The sequence below is a fragment of the Medicago sativa genome, chromosome 8 (assembly GCF_051527215.1).
Source record: "Medicago sativa cultivar Bolivia chromosome 8, Bolivia_mono, whole genome shotgun sequence".
In the NCBI taxonomy this organism is placed as follows: domain Eukaryota; kingdom Viridiplantae; phylum Streptophyta; class Magnoliopsida; order Fabales; family Fabaceae; genus Medicago; species Medicago sativa.
In genome coordinates this window covers 33022303-33041629 of record NC_140756.1, presented here as the reverse complement: position 1 = coordinate 33041629, position 19327 = coordinate 33022303, and the positions used below count along the sequence as shown (strand labels likewise).

The window sequence follows — 19327 nt, the reverse complement described above, 5'->3', positions numbered from 1 at the left end:
ATTACAATTGTTTAAAGAAAGTAAATCATGATGATTGTATTTATTTTGTAACATGTTAGGAGTAGATGAGAAAGAGGAAAGATGAAAAGTAAGAAAATGAGTAAATGAAACATATATAGGAATATGATGATTATAATGAAAAAGATAAGAGGGAAATTAAGTGAATGAGATTTGAATTTGAAATTCAAATTCAAATTTTGAAAAGTTGTAAATTTAAAAAATAGAAAAGTAGAAAAGTTTGTAACATATATAAAATTATGAATATGGCCTTTAGTATAGAAGTTGGAAAGGTATTGGTTAAGGGGTAGGGTAGTCCGATTTTGGTAAAAAATCTCACATTTCATATTGGAACTTGAATATCCAATATTACCCTTTGTAAAAAGTGAAAACAATGATGTAATTTTGTTGGAAGCAAGGACAGTTAAATAATTTTGGTAGTAGATTCTTTTTATATATATATAGTAGATGTATTTTCTTATTCTACTAGTCGAGATACCCGTGCTAAGCACGGGTAGCGCGGCTTCGCCGCGCTGTATGGCCGCGGCTCCGCCGCGTGTCGTGTCTCGGCTGTGCTTCGTATAGTATTTTTGTTGTCCATAGTGAAAATATGTAAAGTATGTCAATTAATAATGTATATATTGATTAGTAATAATAAAAAATTATAAAATAATTAAATTTGAATATGAAAAAATATATATTAAATTTTAGTATTGACGATATTAAAAACCTAATAAATAAAAATAATCATAGTTTTTATTTACTAATCTGTTTTAGTGTGAAAAATATTAATAAACATCCCGTGAAAAATCATAATTAATGTATTATATTTTATTGTTATCGTAAAATACATTTCATAAATAAAAATATACTAAAATATTTCCATAAAAAAAATATAGTGAGATATATTTTTGTTAATATATAGTTTAAGTAATCATTTGTATTCTATCAATATATATTCCCATAAAACAAACATATAGTCATATATATTAATATATAGTCAATTCACTGACATATTTTTTTTAATATATTCAAAACTTAGGCAATCATGATGTTTAATTAAATATATTAAAAAAGGTAATAATTAAAACTGATTACTTGTTGTATTTACTAATATGGGTTGACAATCGTTAAGTTACATATGTATTTTTGTATACATCAGACCAATGATCAAATTGTGTCCCATAAATTGTGTCCCATATGTATTTTTTATCGATTATTATTATTATTATTATTATTATTATTATTATTATTATTATTATTATTATTATTATTATTATTATTATTATTATTAATGTATTATATAATATTGTTATCGTAAAATACATTTCATAGACTATTTTATGAATATATTAATTAGTATATATATATATATATATATATATATATATATATATATAGTTTTGATATATATAGTTTTGATATAACTTTTATTTTTTGATTTTATTAATCTGAGCAAGAGTGATGAAGGTGGTTTTAGACATAATATCTTGATTTTGTGAATACTGGGGAACTTTGACTGAATTGGGAAGCACTCCGAAATTCCCATCTGCTGAATTTGTTTAAATCTGTCATGAATAGAATTGTTGATGGTGTCAGATCATTAGGGTCGTGAAGTGTTTTGCCGCGATTTAGTGAAGTGATCAAATAATAGTTGATACATCGACATATATTTTATTAATATATTAATAAAATTTAGACAATCGCGGTGTTTAATTAGAGATATAAAAAAAATACTAATTAAAATTGATCATTCGTTGTAGTCCTTAAAATGGATCTCATCTTACAATTTGACACTCCAACGAATTTTTTAGTGATATATTTTTTAAAAACAACAAAACAAATTGAAGTTTAATTAATCATAATAGATTATGATATTGTTGTTCTTTTATACAAAACCCACCTAAATTTTTTTTAACAAAAAACAGAGCAGCAAGAACGCTAATTTTGTCCCACAATCTCTCAAAAAAAAAACTAATTTTGTCCCACAAACAAATCAATTTGCTCTCAAATAGAAACTTTATCAATTTTTTATGATTTCTTTCCATCTTTGACTTTTCAACTCACACAAGTGACATTAAATTTTGTCTTATTCCCCATTTATGTTTCGGGAATCTCTCACCCATTCCATTCCATTATTACTTTTCATTCTATCACTTTCCTTCTTCTTCAATCTCTCCCAAAACTCAAGCCTCCAGCCACAAACCGGCCACCTATGTCCATTTCCGATCACCTTTTTTGCAAATAAAAATAATATTTTTTATCCTTTAATCTTCCTCTATATTTCTGTTAAAACAAATTTTTTTAAGGAGTCACTTTGAAAAAAGGGTCATTATAATCTTCTCATATTTCTCCACCAGAAAAAAATAAAACTTCTTCCCTGTAATCTAGATTTGACTCGCATAAAGATTAGTACCAGATCTGCAAGATTGATCATGTAAGCTTTTATTTTATTGTTTAGTGTAGGATATGTTTGTGTTTATTTTTGAATTTTCTAATGAAAAATATTTTGTATGAAGATCACTCACACTTCCATTTTCTTAATGATTTTTTGAATTTATTATTGTTGATACAAACATAACAAAGAAAAAAAAAACTTTGTTTTCAGAAGTATCTATGTTATAATTTGTACAATTTTGTTTGAGATTAGAAATATCAATGTTTACCTTTTTATAAACGGTTTAATATTAAATCGATCTGAAAAATTGATAAACATAGTAGAATATTATTTTGCAAAGTTATGAATTTTTATTGATTTGCCTGGCTGCACTCTTATTTTATGTATTCAAATTTGAACAGTTTGTATAGATATATCTTAAAACATTAGTATTAATAGTTACGAAGACACTTAATGTTTATAGATTATAAATCGGTAAAAAAAATAATCGTGTATTGTGATAGTTTCACGGAATTTTTTTATATAAGGAGTAAGAAAGTATGAAAAATATATATTTAATATTAATAATATTCAAAAAAGAAATGAAAGGTTAAAGATAATTGATTGGTTTTTTTTACAAATAATAAGTTTACTTTTATTTTTACAAAATATCTAATTGAATTTTAGTATTAATATTAAATATTGAGTATTAATATAAATGAAAAATATAGTTAGTAATTGTTTTTTGTTACAAAAAATATATTTAGCATTAATATATAGTGTTTTTAAGATAAATTAAACAAAAGGCATGATGGTGGGCAATGCAAAAACCAAGAAGAAGAAAAGCAACCTTCACGTGATAATTGAGGCAATCAATACAACTTAGTGGCAAGCAACAAAACAAAAACACCATTCTCCAAAAGTCACATACATTAATTAAATTACTCAAAACATCATGTTCTATGTTCCAAAAAGATGCCTTCTTTAAATTACTCAAACTTCATTGCTGTAAAACGTGTTTTGGTTCTATGTTCTTCACCGTAAATTACTCAAAAGTTTCTTCTATGTACATCTTCATCTCTTTCTCTCTTCCTTTCTGCAATTGTTTGTATTCTTCATCTTTCAATCTTCCTTTCAATCTTTCAAATAAGATAAATGAGATAAGGGTAATTTGTTATTCTTGAAAATATTTTCAGATATTAAGTCAAAATGCAAATTCAAAGTTTTGTACAAAAATTCTTGTGTAACAATATCGAGTATAGTGTTAAACTTTGTTATAGATCTGAAATAAGCTATTTGAATTTCTTATTTAAACTATACATCTCCAAATATTTTTTATCATATAAATATTTGAAAGTGACTTAAAAATCAGATTTTAACTATTTTTTTCTTCTCAAAATACATTTATGAAAAAATAAGTAATTCATTTTAAAATTTGTTATTTATTATTCTATTTGTATTTTTTATCTCGAAAAAGTTTGTTTAAAAGTCTTGTCAAGTTTTTTTTTTTCTTCTCTAAATATATTAATCTGTAGATTTAAAAAAGCAGGTTTGTTAGATATTTGTTTGTTATAATAGATATATAATTTTCATATATAAATGAAGAATCATCACCTCATATTTATTTCTTCATAACAATGACTTTGCTGCAAACTATCACCTCATTTGTGTCTCTTTTCTTTGTTTGTAGATCAATGAAGGGACAAAAACTCCATTACATTATCCTGCAACAACATTTATAGAGCAGAGAGACAGTGGTTGGTCTAATTGAAAAGAAATTCAAACATTTTTTTAAGGTTGAGAAAAGAGACAGAGCACATGAAAGACAGAGTCAGTTTGTACCTTCTCTCCCACACACTCTTCAGTTTTTGCAATTTCAGGCGACAGTTTAAGGAAACAAAATTAACAGTTAAAATCATCTCATTTTCGGTTTGTACATCTTTCTTCACCTGATGAAGACGAGTAATTTCTTTTCTCTCATACCTGCAGCAATAACAACAATCAAATGAGAAGATTAGTTGTAGAAGATGAGAGATGACAGAAATGAATTGAAAATTAGAGAAAGTAGTAGTAATATAGAAGATGAGAAGGATAGAAGAGAGAAATGAAGATACACATTTTTAGAAATAGAAGGTAAATGATGGATATAAAAACAATCAGTGAAGTTTGAAATCTGAAGAAATAGAAGGTAAATTATAAGAATAGAAAACAATAAAATGTGAAGAAGAAGAAGAAGAAATAGATAGATATAACATTGAGAAAGAGTTTTAGATAAAATGAGAAGGAGACATGAGAGAAATGAAGTATGTTTTTGTAGAAAGAATGTAAGAGAGGGAATATAAAGTGAATGAATGAAATTTCAAATTTCAAGTGAATGAATGAAATTTGAAATTTGAAATTTGAAATTTGAAATTTGAAATTTTGATAAAAGTGGGAAAGTTGAGTTTAGTTGCAAAATATCAAGTGTAACCTTTGTGTTATAGTTATAATTGAGTTTAGGAGAAGGGTATTATAAGTCCGGTAATGGTAAAAAGCATAGGAGTCTCCCATTTGAAAATTTGTTACCATCTTACCCTTGAAAAAAAGTGTAGTTAAAAATTTGAAACAGGGACAGTTATGAAATTTTGGTAGGCATTTGTTTTCTTATATAGTTAATAGAATAGATTAATCATTTTATAGCATTCAACTTATAACTGGGGGCTACACCATATTTTGACAAATGACACCTTTATATTCCATTTACAAATCACTGTTTCAAATTTTAATAATCAGATGCTGCTGCTGACATATGTATCTAATTAAAGTGAGTTGCATAAACTTTTCTTTCATTGTCTAATTTTTTTATTGTATATAAATAATCAATAAACAGTAATTGCAAGTTGCAAATGTTCAAAATTCTGAGTTTATAATAGTGACATTAGTGTGTCACACTGTAACCACGCATTAGCTTACAAAATATCCAGAGCATATAATATGATAAATTGATGTCATGCATGCTGAAACATATGCCACATTACTGTTCTAGGTTTCAACTAAATTCCATAACATGATCCGGAAGGAATGGGGGAAAAGACACCACTTGTCTTTAAATGGGTCATCATCAACCCAAATGTTTAAAAATAACTATATTATCTAGCTACATTTTTTGGGTTTTTTTTTTTTTTTAAATATTTCTTTCCAACATGTCATTCGAGAGGGTAACCATTGCGCAGATGTCTTGGCCAAGCTCGGACACTCTTTAAGATTAGGTGTGACTTTTTGGCAGACACCTCCGTCAGAGTTGATGTTAGTGTTGAGGCTTGATGTCCTAGACTGAACCCTATTTTTAGGGTTTTTCTTTCTTTTCTTCTTTTCTTTTGTCATTCTACAAATTTTTTTTCTCTTTTTAACATTTTTTCTCTTAGTTAATATTTTTGTTGTTGAATTGTATCATTTTTTAACTAGAACAACAACAAAAAAAGGAACAAATGATTTCAGTTACGTTAAAAGAATGGGACAAAGGGTCATTGAAAGAATTGATTGTTCTACTCCTTAGAAGAAGAGATAGCTTGAAAAATGGTGATGATAACTTGAAATTTGGGTTAGAGATATTTGGTTTTAGGTTACCATGCATGAAAGGAGGAACATCAAGGAATGTGTCTGTGAAGTGGGAGTGAATTAGGCCCACTTTGCCACTTAAAAAGCAAAAATGGTAACCCTTTATTTTGGGGAGAATGATATATGTGCTTTTATCAATGAAAAAACTGCCTCCATTTTGGTGTTATTCTAGGCTGGCTTTCGTCCCTTTGCGGGTGGCGTTGTACCACAAACGTTAGAGACTTGGTAAAGGAAAATGATTTTTTTTCTTTTGTTTAATTAAGTAAGATGATGAGTTTAAATGAAGTTCTTATTCTTGGTTATATTTAAAAAATTACGAGTAATTTATCCAACAATCAATAAAAGTTATTCATATGAGTAAATTTGTAAGTAGAGTAAAAATTAGGTTCTGAGTATCACTTGCAAAATTATTTATATGACTAATTTTCATTGAGTGTTAGATTAATTATCGATAATTCTTCAAAGATAATTTAAGGAGTAAATAGGCAATTACCCCCTTGAAATTGTAAGTTTCGTCAATTACCCCATGAAATTAACAAAACTTCAATTACCCCCCCTGAAATTGCACAACGTTAATCAATTTACCTCCCTCCGTCAAATTTTTCTGTTAGTGAACATGACGTTTTGCAAATACCCCCCCTGAAGTTTTGCACTTATGTGCAAAATGCCCCCCGAACTTGAAAATTTATATTTTTTTTAATTCTTGACTCAAAAGATATTAAAGATAAATAATTAACAGTTCACTTTAATACTTTAATCTCTACAAACCCCCTAAATGTTAATTCATAATCACACATTGTTCCTTTATTACCATGCCATTCTAGCATTTCAGTACCTATATTTTAAAAGTTTTAAAGCTAAGTAATTGTACATGTTGTAGACATCTTACAACATGTTCTCATCCCTTTTAATTCTTGTTCATTTTAAAAACTTTTTGTACATTTTACTATCTGTTTCAGGCATGAAAACATAATTTGCAAACAACAAATATTTAACAAGTAGTTGTTAATGAATATGTTGGATGGATATGAGAAACAAGAGAATGAGAATACTGGGAATAGTGAAGAACATGTTGAGGACACTTCAATGGGATCTTCACATAGGTGCTCAATATTCTTTGATTTGAATGAAGAAGTTATTAGTGATCAAGATGTAACAATGAGGAGAATGATGAGGCATGTGATCATGAATTAATGTTTAGGAGTTTGTAGAGTTTAAAATATTAAAGTTAATTGTTAATTGTTTGCCTTTAATATCTTTTGAGTCAAGGATAAGAAAAAAATATATAAATTTTCAAGTTCGGGGGGCATTTTGCACATAAGTGCAAAACTTCAGGGGGTTATTTGCAAAACGTCATGTTCACTAACAGAAAAATTTGACGGATGGAGTAAATTGATTAACGTTGTGCAATTTCAGGGGGTAATTGAAGTTTTGTTAATTTCAGGAGGGTAATTGACAAAACTTACAATTTTAGGGGGATAATTGCCTATTTACTCATAATTTAAGTCTCACCTTAAACATATGAATCAATATTTTAGGTTTAAATGCATATACGATTTTAGTCATCTTAATACAAATTTTACGTTTTATTTTTGTTGATGTATCAAGTTAAATAATACTTTTTCCAATACAAAATTTACTTTTTTGTTGTTTCTTTAACCAATGATCCAAAAATACTAGTTCTAGTTCACATGGCCATTCCCAAAATAATATATACATTGTTATATCATTCGACGACTTTTCAATTCATTGTTCAACACTTCAACAAAAATAAATCTAAATTTAGTGGTTTATAAGATTTCAGAAATTTTAAAAATTGATGACTCTATATTTGGATTTAAAGATAGGAGATTGAAATTATGAATGAGCAAAAATAGGGAATGAAAATACGTCCAAGTCAATAATTTATGACCTAAAATCATCTTTGGGACCATACTATATATTTTAGGTGCAACTTTATAACTAGCTTCAATTTTCTGTATTTGTTTTTTCTTCTTTTTGATTCAATCAATATCATGGTTGAGAATCGCCTAGATTTATTCAGTTACTTGTCTTTTGAGATTGGCCCATTCTCATCTCATGACCGGGGACTTGACTTTGACTGTCCATTCAGCCATTTGGAAGAGTTTCTAATTTTGTAGGCCTATGATTTTAAGTTTTTTAAGAATTTGATAAAAGACTCCCATAATTCATAACTTTAGACTATAGTTATAAGGACCACTTTTCAACTCTATTATTAATCCATACATAGTTTATGTCAAAATGAAGATAAAGAATTAGAGCCCTTTAAAATGAAGTATTAGACTCCCATAATTCATAACTTCTCTCATTCTTTTTTTTAATTTATTTATTTTTTTATAATAAATATGGTTTTGAGCTTTTTAACAATTTGATTTGATTCTCTTAAAAAAAAACAATTTGATTTGATAAAGGACCCACTTCGTTTATAACTTTAGACAATTATATGGTCACAAGAGCAAAATATAAATCTCATAGGCACATTCACAATATATTAAGTCTACATTTTTTTCTTTTAAATTATATACAAAAAATAATCAAAAAGTTAATTATACATTTATTTATTTTTTTGAAGAATTGTGACCATAGTTATGTGACTATTTAAGAATTTTTCATTCAACTCTTCTAATCCAAAGTACATATGTTAATTCATAATGAAGTAACAGTGTTATAACCAGTTAAAATTATTTTACTTGAATTTGGAATCTTAATTCTTTAATACAAAAATTTACATAATTAATTCTTTAATACAAAAATTTACATAAAAAGTAGTAAATCACAATATTCAAGTTCATAATATATTTGAAATTGATAATGCACGCTTGCCATATCCCTAGAATATATCCAAAACAAACTTTTTCCAGGTACTACGATGATGAACGTGATCAATTTCCGTGTATGATGGTCCTATTGATTATTTTCATAGAAATCATGATTGCACCCAAAAATAATGCATATCTTCCTTAAAAAAAAGAAAGTGTTATGCTAACAAGTGTGATAAAGACACTTAACAATACTTGTTAAAAATTAAAAAAAAGAAAGTGTTATGCTAACAAGTGTGATAAAGACACTTAACAATACTTGTTAAAAAATTAAATATTATATTAAAAGTTATAAATTCAATTACTCAAAACCTAAAAAGTTTCTTTTCAACATAAAACTTCTTTGATTGGTTTTCTTAAGCATTTTCCTTAAAAGAATGGTTCAAGACCATAACAAAATGGTTCGAATGACATAGTTTTGGTAAAATCTAACAACTATACAAACTTGTTCATTTTATCACGTAATTCTTACATGAAATGAAATTAACTAAAAGAAGAGAAGCAAATAAGTAGGTCCAAAAATGGTATTTTTATGTAGGGCTATTTTACAATTTATATATTATTAGTATGAGTAACTTTCAAAATGATAAGGAGGACAAACAAAAATATCTTGTGACAGGTAAAACCAAATATGCAACCGTAGGCATCGATCCAATGTGAGAAAACTATAAATCTCTGGGTTTAGAGTCACCAAGAACATAAAATACGTGCCATTAGTTTTTTTAATTTTTTTTTTTGTTGAAAGATATAGTTTTTGGATTCAATAGTATATTTATACCCTTTTTTAGGGGTAGTATATCTGTAACTATCAATTACTTATAACAGTTAGATTTTTTTCGGGGATTTATAATGGTTAGATATTATTAATGGTTATTGATATGTGTGGTAAGGATGGATGGGATGCAACGGTGACGTAAAGTGCTTTGGTACGGTGGTGATGAGTCTTCGCGGTGCAACGAAATGTGCCTGCATGCACGTTATCACTCCAACGCTCAAGTCAATATTGAAACCGAGAAAAAGGGATAATACTTCAGTGACATAATGTCACGGTGACATTAAATCTGGGCCACACAAAGGTTTGTGTTGTGTGGCCCAGATGTGTTGTATGGGTGATATTAAATCTGGGCCACACAAAGGTGTGTGTTGTGTGGCCCAGATTTAATGTCACGGTGACATTATGTCACCAAAGTGCCACCCGAGAAAAAGTGTGTAAAAAGTGTAGGAAAAGTGAATCATACTTTGAGGGTGAAGCTAAGTCACCCTTATATAAGCGTGTGTGAGAATAATCGCCTCCGGGATATGCGGCGTGTGATTAGGGAGCAGTTAGAGGACACATGTCTGTAATTGATGCATGGAGGCATGTTCTAATGTGGTACGGTGCACTGACGCTGCCGTGTTCCTTCAGGCCAAGAACTAAATTAGAAAAAAAATGTTGTTACATTTATCTTTTTTATTTTCTAATATAAATTTAGGATGAGTGGATGAAGTCCAATCTAAGGTTGAGAAGATTTTCATATTCAAAGAACATTTATAAAAATATTTACATTTATTACATTCCTTCAATAATACTAGCCAGGCTCAAATCCAGGACCTCTCAGATTCAAAACTGTCTTTTTTGCACGAGACCTAACCCTCTCAAATTAAAAAGCATATACAAATTTGGGCTAAATAGTTAAAGCTCAAACCCTACAATTAATCAGACTTGTCGTGCCCGTCAATATAAATTAACAGTTCTAGCAATATTTTATACACCCTTCGGTCACTATTATAAGCAAAAATCAACATTTTACATTCATTCATTAAATGATGTATGTGGTCTACAATAAAGACTATATACATCATTAATTGAATGAATCTAAAATGTTGATTTTTTGCTTATAATAGTGACCGGAGGGTGTATGTTAGACAAACCCTAAAAATTTGAAGGCCTATGACATTCTATTTTTCATAGAGTGAACCATCAAATTCGTCCTTGAATTTTCACGAGTCGGCCAAATTCATCCCTCAATTATGCGAAATATCAACTTAGTCCCTGAATTTGTCAGACGTCCATCAAAAAGGTCCCTCCGTCCAAGTGCTCCATTAGCTATGCTGATATGTCGCCCTGAATGCTGTGTTGTCTTGTACACATGGCAAAAAGAAAGCCACGTGTTCAAGGACTAATTTGATGGATAGTGGAAAAATTCCAGTTTTTCCTTTTCACTTTTATTTTTTTATGTTATTCAAATTTTGCCCCTGTATTACCCATACCTCCTTCCTCACATTTCACTCAGAAACATCAAAAACGTCCTTGACCCTTCTCCTTTCTGCTAAAACTTTCTCCATTCCCACCTCTCCAAAATCGTCATCATCTCCGGTGATTCTCACGTATTTAAGACTTATGACTTGTTAATGCCTCATAGTTGGGTTGCTTTTGCCTATGTAATTTCTCAAACTCATGACTTATGACCTATGACTTTTGCCTATGTTAATATTTCAGTTTCAATTTGTGTGTTCTGGCTTTTTTACTTAATTTTGTACATATATTCTTCAACGATCAATTTGATATCTGATTAAACAATTCAGAGACTTATTTGATGGGTTTTTAATATAACGTATAGATCTATTTGATAGATAGAGAAATAATTCAGGGACTAATTTGATAGAAATATTATTACAGAAAGGTTATATTTCTTAATCATCTTCAACCTCTTTTCATTAGAACTTTACACACTCCTAGAACACAAATTCCTGGGTAAGCATAGAACTTTGGCAGAGGGCAAGCATAGAATGGCCTTCCTGGGTTTTTTGAAGTATTGGATTTTCTAACAACACAAATTATAGGACACCAACATTCAAGCACTCTCACATCACCATTAAACTTGGAGCTTGAAGATGAAGCTCGACTTTCATAACTGTTTTTTCCCATATTTCCACCCCCCATCATTTCAGATTCAATTTCAATAGTTTTGCTTCAATAAATTTTGAGGATTTTGGTTTTCAGATTCAATACGGAAAAATTAGGGTTTGAAGTTTTTTGAATTGGAGAAGAACTGGACCACTTATTATATGAGAAAATTTTGGTGATTTTAGAGTGTAGATTGCAGATTGTGTAATTAGGGTTCCAATTTTATACAATTGGGGAAGAAAGAGCCGGTTGAGAAGAAAACCAAAACATTTTCTGCAAATCAATCAATTTAGTCCTTTGAAATGTTTGTTATTATCGGCCAAATTAGTCCCTATTTACGTGGCGCTTGACATGTGAGAGGTTAACGGCCACGTCAGCTCCGTTAACGCTCCGTTTGGACAGAAGGACTAACTTGATTGACATTTAACAAATTCAAGGACTAAGTTGATATTTCGCATAATTGAGAGATGAATTTGGCCGACCCGTGAAAATTCAAGGACGAAGTTGATGATTCACTCATTTTTCATAACACAAAGTGGAAGCAACCCTTTTGGTGTCACGCACACAGGAGACATTACAAACCGTCCTCTACTTTACTGTTGTGATTTTATTTGCAGGCAAGCACACTCACACGTGGGGTTAGTTACTCTCTCTCTCTAGACTTAGATCACACAGAAAGTAAAAGTAACTTCATTTCTTTTCTACCCTTAATAGCAGTCAAACTAGTACACAAAGGACTAGGTTCAAACTTCAAAGACAATTCTCACCATTTAATAAGCCTCAAACAACGCACTCTTTTTTGGTTTTTGCTCTTTAAAAAGAACCACTTTTGTTGTTTTTTCCCCTAATACTCCAAATAAAACAAAGAACAAACGGACGAATTATAACCTTTGTTGTCACACCCTCTCAAATAATAGTAATATTTTATTTTTATTTTTTGATAACCATGTTATGTTATAGGTTTTTTGAAGAATTCATCGTCGTTTAACTATGATTAATCTTCGTTTGAGCACATGTTGCAGATTCAAGGTGAGTTTTATTGTCACAACTGATAATCTAGTTTGTAATTGCTTGTTTAAAGCCTTGAATCCATTCAAGTAGTTGATCTCACTATGTAAGAATCACAATGTAGAAATTTAGTTTAAATTTTGATTGAAACCATGTACGAAGTTAGAAGGGGGCTAGAGGCCTCGGTCCTCCCAAACTTATTTTAAAATGATTGTGTTGATGACCTTATCTTTGAGCCAACCATGATAGGTCAGAAATAATTTTTAACTAAACTTTACTTAAATTCTGATTATCCTCAGAATCAGAGGATTAAGACGAAAGAAAAAACGCCATACTCCATAAGAGAAAGCGCGGTCAAATCTCTTACTACTAGGACCAACCAAATGTTGCTTTTTTGAGAGACAATCAAATGTTGTATCAAATAATAATAATAATAATAATAATAATAGTAATAATGAATAATAAATGTGAATGAAAGGACATATAAGATTCTATTCAATTCTTCCCTTTTTGTTTGACTATTTCCTTTTGTATTTTTATTTTCCTCAATCTTTTTTTCTTTCCAATTTTTTGAATAAGAAACACCCTACTCATCTCTATTTCTACCTATACCTATTTTCTCTGTCTCCTCTTGTATCCTTTTTGAAATCATCAAACACTTGTGTTGTTGGTATATATATGTATGTTTCATGATCCCTTTTGGTTACACACTACACTATCAAACTTTTCAGTTCTATAACAAGGATTCTTCTTCAGGTTCCTTTCCCTTTTCCCCCTTTTTGATTTTGTCATGAAAATATCTATTCTGTTTGATAATTGATGCTGGAAAGGCATTTACATAAGAGGTTGATTTGATATAAGAATTATATATAGGATCTTAACACATTTTTAATGGTACCAATGATTACAAAATGTCTCAGATTTGGTTCTTTATGAATGCCATTTTGTGTTTTTGAAGTTCTTGATTCATGAAGAAGAATTTATATATATTGCATTGTTTTGCTCTCAATGTTTCATTCTTTATGTTCAGGTTCATAAATCTGTGCATGAAGTCCTTCATGTGATTTGTTTTTTGGTTTAGAATGATTACTGAAAAAAATGTATTTTCTGCATTGATTAGTTTTGAAATCTAATGTTTTGAATCCATTAATTTACTATTTACACACCCTTTTGTTGAAAATTTAGATGGACAATGAATTTGAGGATGGTCAAGCAGCTTCTGATATGATGCCAAGCAATCAACAGAGGAAAAAACAGGTTAATTTCTACTTATTCATATATTGTTACGCGCAATTTCATGCGTATTCGAGTCTCAGACACTCTGTCATGGATTTTTTTAATGGTTTCATGTCATGTGACTGATGATGTACTTTGCTTGTGTAAGGCTTGTTGCAGAAACACGAATATGATGCTTGATTATTTCGTAATTATTCTTTCGAATGTGATTTCAGTCGTTTATCTGGAAGGTGTTGACTATGAGAGAGAGAAATGGAAGGACAATAGAAAGAAGTTCAATTGATTCACATGGTGAGTTCTATTTTCAAATTCATTCTAGTTCATCTAAATTAGAGGCAGACAATATTCTCACAATATATAAAGTTAGAATAATCTTTTTTAATTTTAATGGGTGACAAACATAGACAATGTTAATCTTTTCTTGATTTTTTTTATATTTTATTTTGGACATATCATCCAATTCAATACTTCAATTTGCTTTCCTGAAAAGGTGGAGTCACTACTTTTTAACATGAAGAGAATGCAATTTTGAATCATTGCTTTTCTGTTTGGAGAATATTTATCACTTCTTTGTTTCTTTTAGATTAAAGTATGGAAGCTTTATGCACTTCTATCTTATGTATAAGCATGATGTTTTTTAAAATACATATCCTATCTGTAAAGATGATGATATGAGCTGGCCTAACAAATAACAGAAAATTCACATTGACTATATGGAATGTAACTACCAATGCTATTTTTATTTTTTGTAATTTATAAGAATATATTCTTGGTTTGATTTTAGATAGTGTAATAAAATGAAGAAAAAATGGTGCATGTATTTTGTTTTGTTAATTACCACAATATCTCATTTTTACCTTGGCATAAAAAATTTCTTCAGATTATTGAGAAAAAGAATATACCATTAGTGATATTTTATCCATAATTCCATATCTATAACCTGTGGTTGAGAGAATTATTCATTCTAGTTTTATTCTTTTAGGAAGAATATTTGGAAAATTGTCAAAAGAAAAATTATTGTTATGATAGCATGGTTTGATTTACATGTAGAGTTATAAGATAAGGTGGAACATCTAGTGATTTGATCCAAATTGCAGAATATAATAATATTTAGACTTTTAAGATGAAAATACAATTTCTTATCTTTCTTTGTTCTTCTTCATTATCCACAATATACCCTTTACTTTTACTGTATGAAAGTTCATTTGTTACTGGTGGAGGATGTTCAAGAATAGAATAAACCTCATACTACACGTTTTTCAGCCACTTTTTTCATTATAAAATAGTTCCTCTCTCATTTTCTTTGTTGCAGAAGAAATTTCTGATTCATCCATTCAAAATCAAGGCTCAGTACCTTCCATGTCTTCTTGTGAAGCAGTTCAGAATTTCAAGTAATTAAAATATTTTATTTATAACTTCATGTTGTTACACAATATTTGTGACTATATTAAAAATAATAGTTATTTGCCTGTGCTTTAAATCATAGTGTTTTTGCTGCAACATGGAACGTTGGAGGTCAATGCCCCAGTGGGAACCTTGATCTGAGTGATTTTCTTCAGGTTCGAAATGAACCGGATATGTATGTTTTGGGGTATGCTCTCTCTATCCCTGCACGCTCGCGTGTATGTGTGTCATGATTTCTGATTTTAATTCATGAAAAAGTTTTCAGTCAAGTATTTTAATTTTTTTCTCAACGATGTCAATCGACTATTGGAATCGATTTATAAAAGAAAAGACAATTAATCATTTGATCAGGGATCCTTAGTTTCGGTTGATCCGAAGATCGAGCAGTCTTGTTAAAGCAGTTCAAGAGAACATGCTTAGCACAAGATATGATTTGTAAGGCATCAGTGTTGTCAAATAGCAGCTATGATGTGCGATGGTACTATAGCATAATGGAATTTTAGCAAATCGCTATTGTTCCGTTATACACTGTTGCGAAGCAAAATTTGAACAAACTGTTATTTTTTGCGATCCGTAATTTGTAACACAGTTATGAACTAAAACAGTATAGTTGATGATTTCTGCTCTAATGCATTCTTAGTATGGTTTTTGTTTTTCAAACTTGTAGCTTTCAGGAGATTGTCCCTTTGAATGCTGGAAATGTGCTTGTATTAGAGGACAATGAACCTGCTGCAAAATGGCTTGCCTTAATCAATCAATCACTCAATGGTCCTTCAGATTTCTCTTCTAATAAAGGGCTAAAACCTACTGCATTATTCGGCGGGTCATTGTACTTCCAAAAGCCTTCTCTAAAGAAGATCAAGAAAACTTTCAAGAAATTAAACGGAAAGAGGCTAAAAAGTTGTAACTGCGTACTTGAAATGGAAAGGAAGGCTGCTAAGGATTTCTGTTTTCGTTGCCAAGAATCAAATGTATATTTAGACGATTCTTCGACAGAAGAGGAAGATGACAGTTATCCGATTTCCGTTGCTTTGGCTACTAATCAGATGAAATATAGTCTTGTTACTTGTAAGCAAATGGTTGGAATTTTTGTTAGTGTATGGATGAAGAAGGAACTTATTCAATATGTAGGACATTTAAGAATATGTTGCACTAGTCGCGGTATCATGGGATGCCTCGGAAACAAGGTAGTTAAAACAAATTTTTCTTTTCTTTTCTGTTTCTCTTCTAATGCAAGTGTTTATGAACTATAAAGTATCAATGAAAAACAATACTTTAACACAAGTGTTACCAATTTTTTTTATGGTGCTGCAGGGGTGTATATCTGTGAGCATGTCATTTTATCAGACAAGTTTTTGCTTTATCTGCAGTCATCTGGCGTCGGGAGAGAAAGAGGGCGATGAGCTACGCCGAAATCTTGATGTCATAGAGATACTAAAGAACACTCAGTTTCCTAAGATTTGCAAGAATCAGTACAGTAGGATGCCTGACAAAATTTTAGATCACGAGTAAGTGTCATTCGAAACTAGTTTTACAAGTTATAATGCAGAGACTTTTCGATTTTATTATAACTGTTAGTTATTTTTCATGTTTATAGTATCAAAATTTCTGATCATATGGTAAAAAAAAATCTCCAGCCGAATCATATGGTTCGGGGACTTGAATTACAGAATTTCTTTGAGTCGCGATGATGCTAAAAGGCTTGTGGAAATGAAGGATTGGCCTGCACTATTTAACAAGGATCAGGTACTTTTTTCTCCCTTGCCAAAGAATGTTGGTATGTTGTATGATACATGTTTCCATGTTGTGATTTCAAGAATCTGTCGATGTTCCTAAGTATCTTAGACTCAGGGTTTTGACTAACTGTCTACAACCGCAGTGTGGCCGCAGTTTTTGTTGCATCAGCTGCATTTTTTCATAATTTTTCACAATATCAAGGATTGCGATGTAACTGAAAAATGCGACCGCAAATTAAAGTTTTCAGTTAAAAAAAAAAAAAATTATTAGCATTGAAATGGAAGACATTCATATTGATGTTTTTCATGAATCATGATGTTTTTTTAGTGCCTTTCTGTTACTTTTCTGATTATACATTTTGTATATATACTACTTATTTTTCACAGCTTAAAATGGAAAGGGAAGCTGGTCGTGTATTTAAGGGGTGGAAAGAGGGGAAGATCTACTTTGCACCTACTTATAAATATGCATTCAACTCAGATACTTATTATGCTGAAGGTGTAAAGGTTTCAAAGAACAAAAGGAGAACTCCAGCTTGGTATGTATCAGTTTGAAGCAATATTCCTTCAAAAAAAAAGTTTGAAGCAATATTTTTAGTAACGGTCCGGAGATCGAACCAATGAGACCTTTTGGTCATAGTTCAATTGGTTCAAACACGGTTTAACCGGATGAGTAATATAATTATTACAAAAGTATTTTTCTTAAACAAAATGGAATAAAACAAACCAGTTGAGCCAAGTCGATTTGATTACGTTCTAAGAGACTGAGACCTGATCGCAAACTAGTCAGGCTGGTTTGGTCCAGTCCAATTCTTAAAACGCAGCAGTTCGAAGAATTTAAGACAAGATAATTTCTTTGGTTAAACATTAAAAATAATGTACATTATGTGTTGTTTTGATCCCTGAAAGTTTTCTGTACAAATTGTTCATTCATTATCCTTGATGGACCATTTTGTACAGATGAAAAATTGACTAAAGTAACACAAGTAACATTTTTTGTGACCAAATTGTGTACTTAGTTCATGTTTGGACAAACAATAATCAAACTCTTACTCAATAAATTATTCTAGAGTCTAATTATGCATTTAATCTACTAAAAAAATCTTAGTAACGGTTCGTTCATATTTTAAGATTATATCGGATTTGGATTACATACAGTCTGACCGTCCGATCTTGATCGGACGTAAATCTCTCCTGACTGCATGCAATTCGGATCCGATTATATTTAGTTTGTGTTTATTTTATTTTTTATTTTTGAGAGGATCTAGTTTGTGATTTGATTATTTAAGTTAATTATTTTTATATAAGAAAAAAAAGAATCTAAATGATAAAAAATTGCAGGTGTGATAGAATCTTATGGCATGGAAGGGGAATACAACAACTTTCATACGTGCGTAAAGAATTCAAATTTTCTGACCATCGACCTGTTTGTGCAACATTTTTGGTAGAAGTGGAAGTCATGTTTAGGGGACAAAAGAAGAAAGTTTCCTCTTTCAACTTTCAAATTCATGATCTTGTACCTACAAGAACTTCATTTTATTCTTGAACCACCAATCCTAACATTATTTAAGGTATTGCAAAATTTAAAAAAAAAAAATGATTTTAATTTCTGAATTTTAAGACATTGGATAGTGATTTTTTGTTGCCAAATATGATAGTGATTTATATACTAGGACAAATTAACACGAATAATTTTATATAATCAACTTGAAGTAAGTTTTATTCTATCATATGATAGCATTAGGACATAATTTCTGTAGCTTGTGGCCTTTTTCTAATGCATATTTAGATTAATTATTTTGACGAACTTTATATTAATTAATAAGAGAATATTTAATTGGTCTTTGAACTTGTGAACAGGTATTGATGTACTAACCACAATGATTGCAAGAGTGAATAGATATTGCAATTTTTCCGTTCGAAGTGAAGAAGAGTTAGAAGGTTTTGGGAACTTCCAAAGAACAAATTATAGCATTCAGAATTTATGAAGCCAGGAAATTGTAATAGAAAATGTGATTAGAACGGTGAATAAACTAAGAAAAAATAATAATTACAGTCTGTCCACAAATCCTAACTCAATCAACAAAAATGTCAAAATTATTAAACCAAACGGCGTGATCGGTATTCGACTCCTGGTTCTTCCACTTATGTGTATGTGAGTTTTTAATGATTTTGTCATTTCATTTAACTAAAAAAGTCTACTATCACCATGCACAAAGAAACAATTTGTTGGTGCTTTCAATTA

At 30.0% G+C, this 19327-nt stretch overlaps 1 protein-coding gene and 2 long non-coding RNA genes across 3 annotated transcripts; 2 read left to right on the top strand and 1 right to left on the bottom strand.

Annotated features, from left to right (window-relative positions):
• Positions 1 to 1464: 1464 nt before the first annotated feature.
• On the top strand, positions 1465 to 5020 carry LOC146898565 (uncharacterized). The gene is made up of 2 exons (XR_015021656.1): positions 1465 to 2434; positions 4065 to 5020. It is a non-coding gene; the product is annotated as an uncharacterized LOC146898565 (long non-coding RNA).
• LOC146898566 (uncharacterized) lies at positions 3210 to 4128 on the bottom strand. Its single transcript, XR_015021655.1, has 2 exons — positions 3989 to 4128; positions 3210 to 3513 (listed from the first exon to the last, which is right to left on the bottom strand). It is a non-coding gene; the product is annotated as an uncharacterized LOC146898566 (long non-coding RNA).
• An 8198-nt stretch (positions 5021 to 13218) lies between the features above and the next one.
• On the top strand, positions 13219 to 19327 carry LOC146898564 (DNAse I-like superfamily protein). Its single transcript, XM_085732005.1, has 11 exons — positions 13219 to 13462; positions 13892 to 13963; positions 14158 to 14233; positions 15255 to 15333; positions 15429 to 15533; positions 16014 to 16533; positions 16661 to 16854; positions 16984 to 17092; positions 17470 to 17621; positions 18424 to 18653; positions 18943 to 19327. Exons 2-10 carry the CDS (start codon positions 13892 to 13894, stop codon positions 18626 to 18628), a joined length of 1512 nt encoding a protein of 503 aa, XP_085588131.1. The 5' UTR covers positions 13219 to 13462; the 3' UTR covers positions 18629 to 18653; positions 18943 to 19327.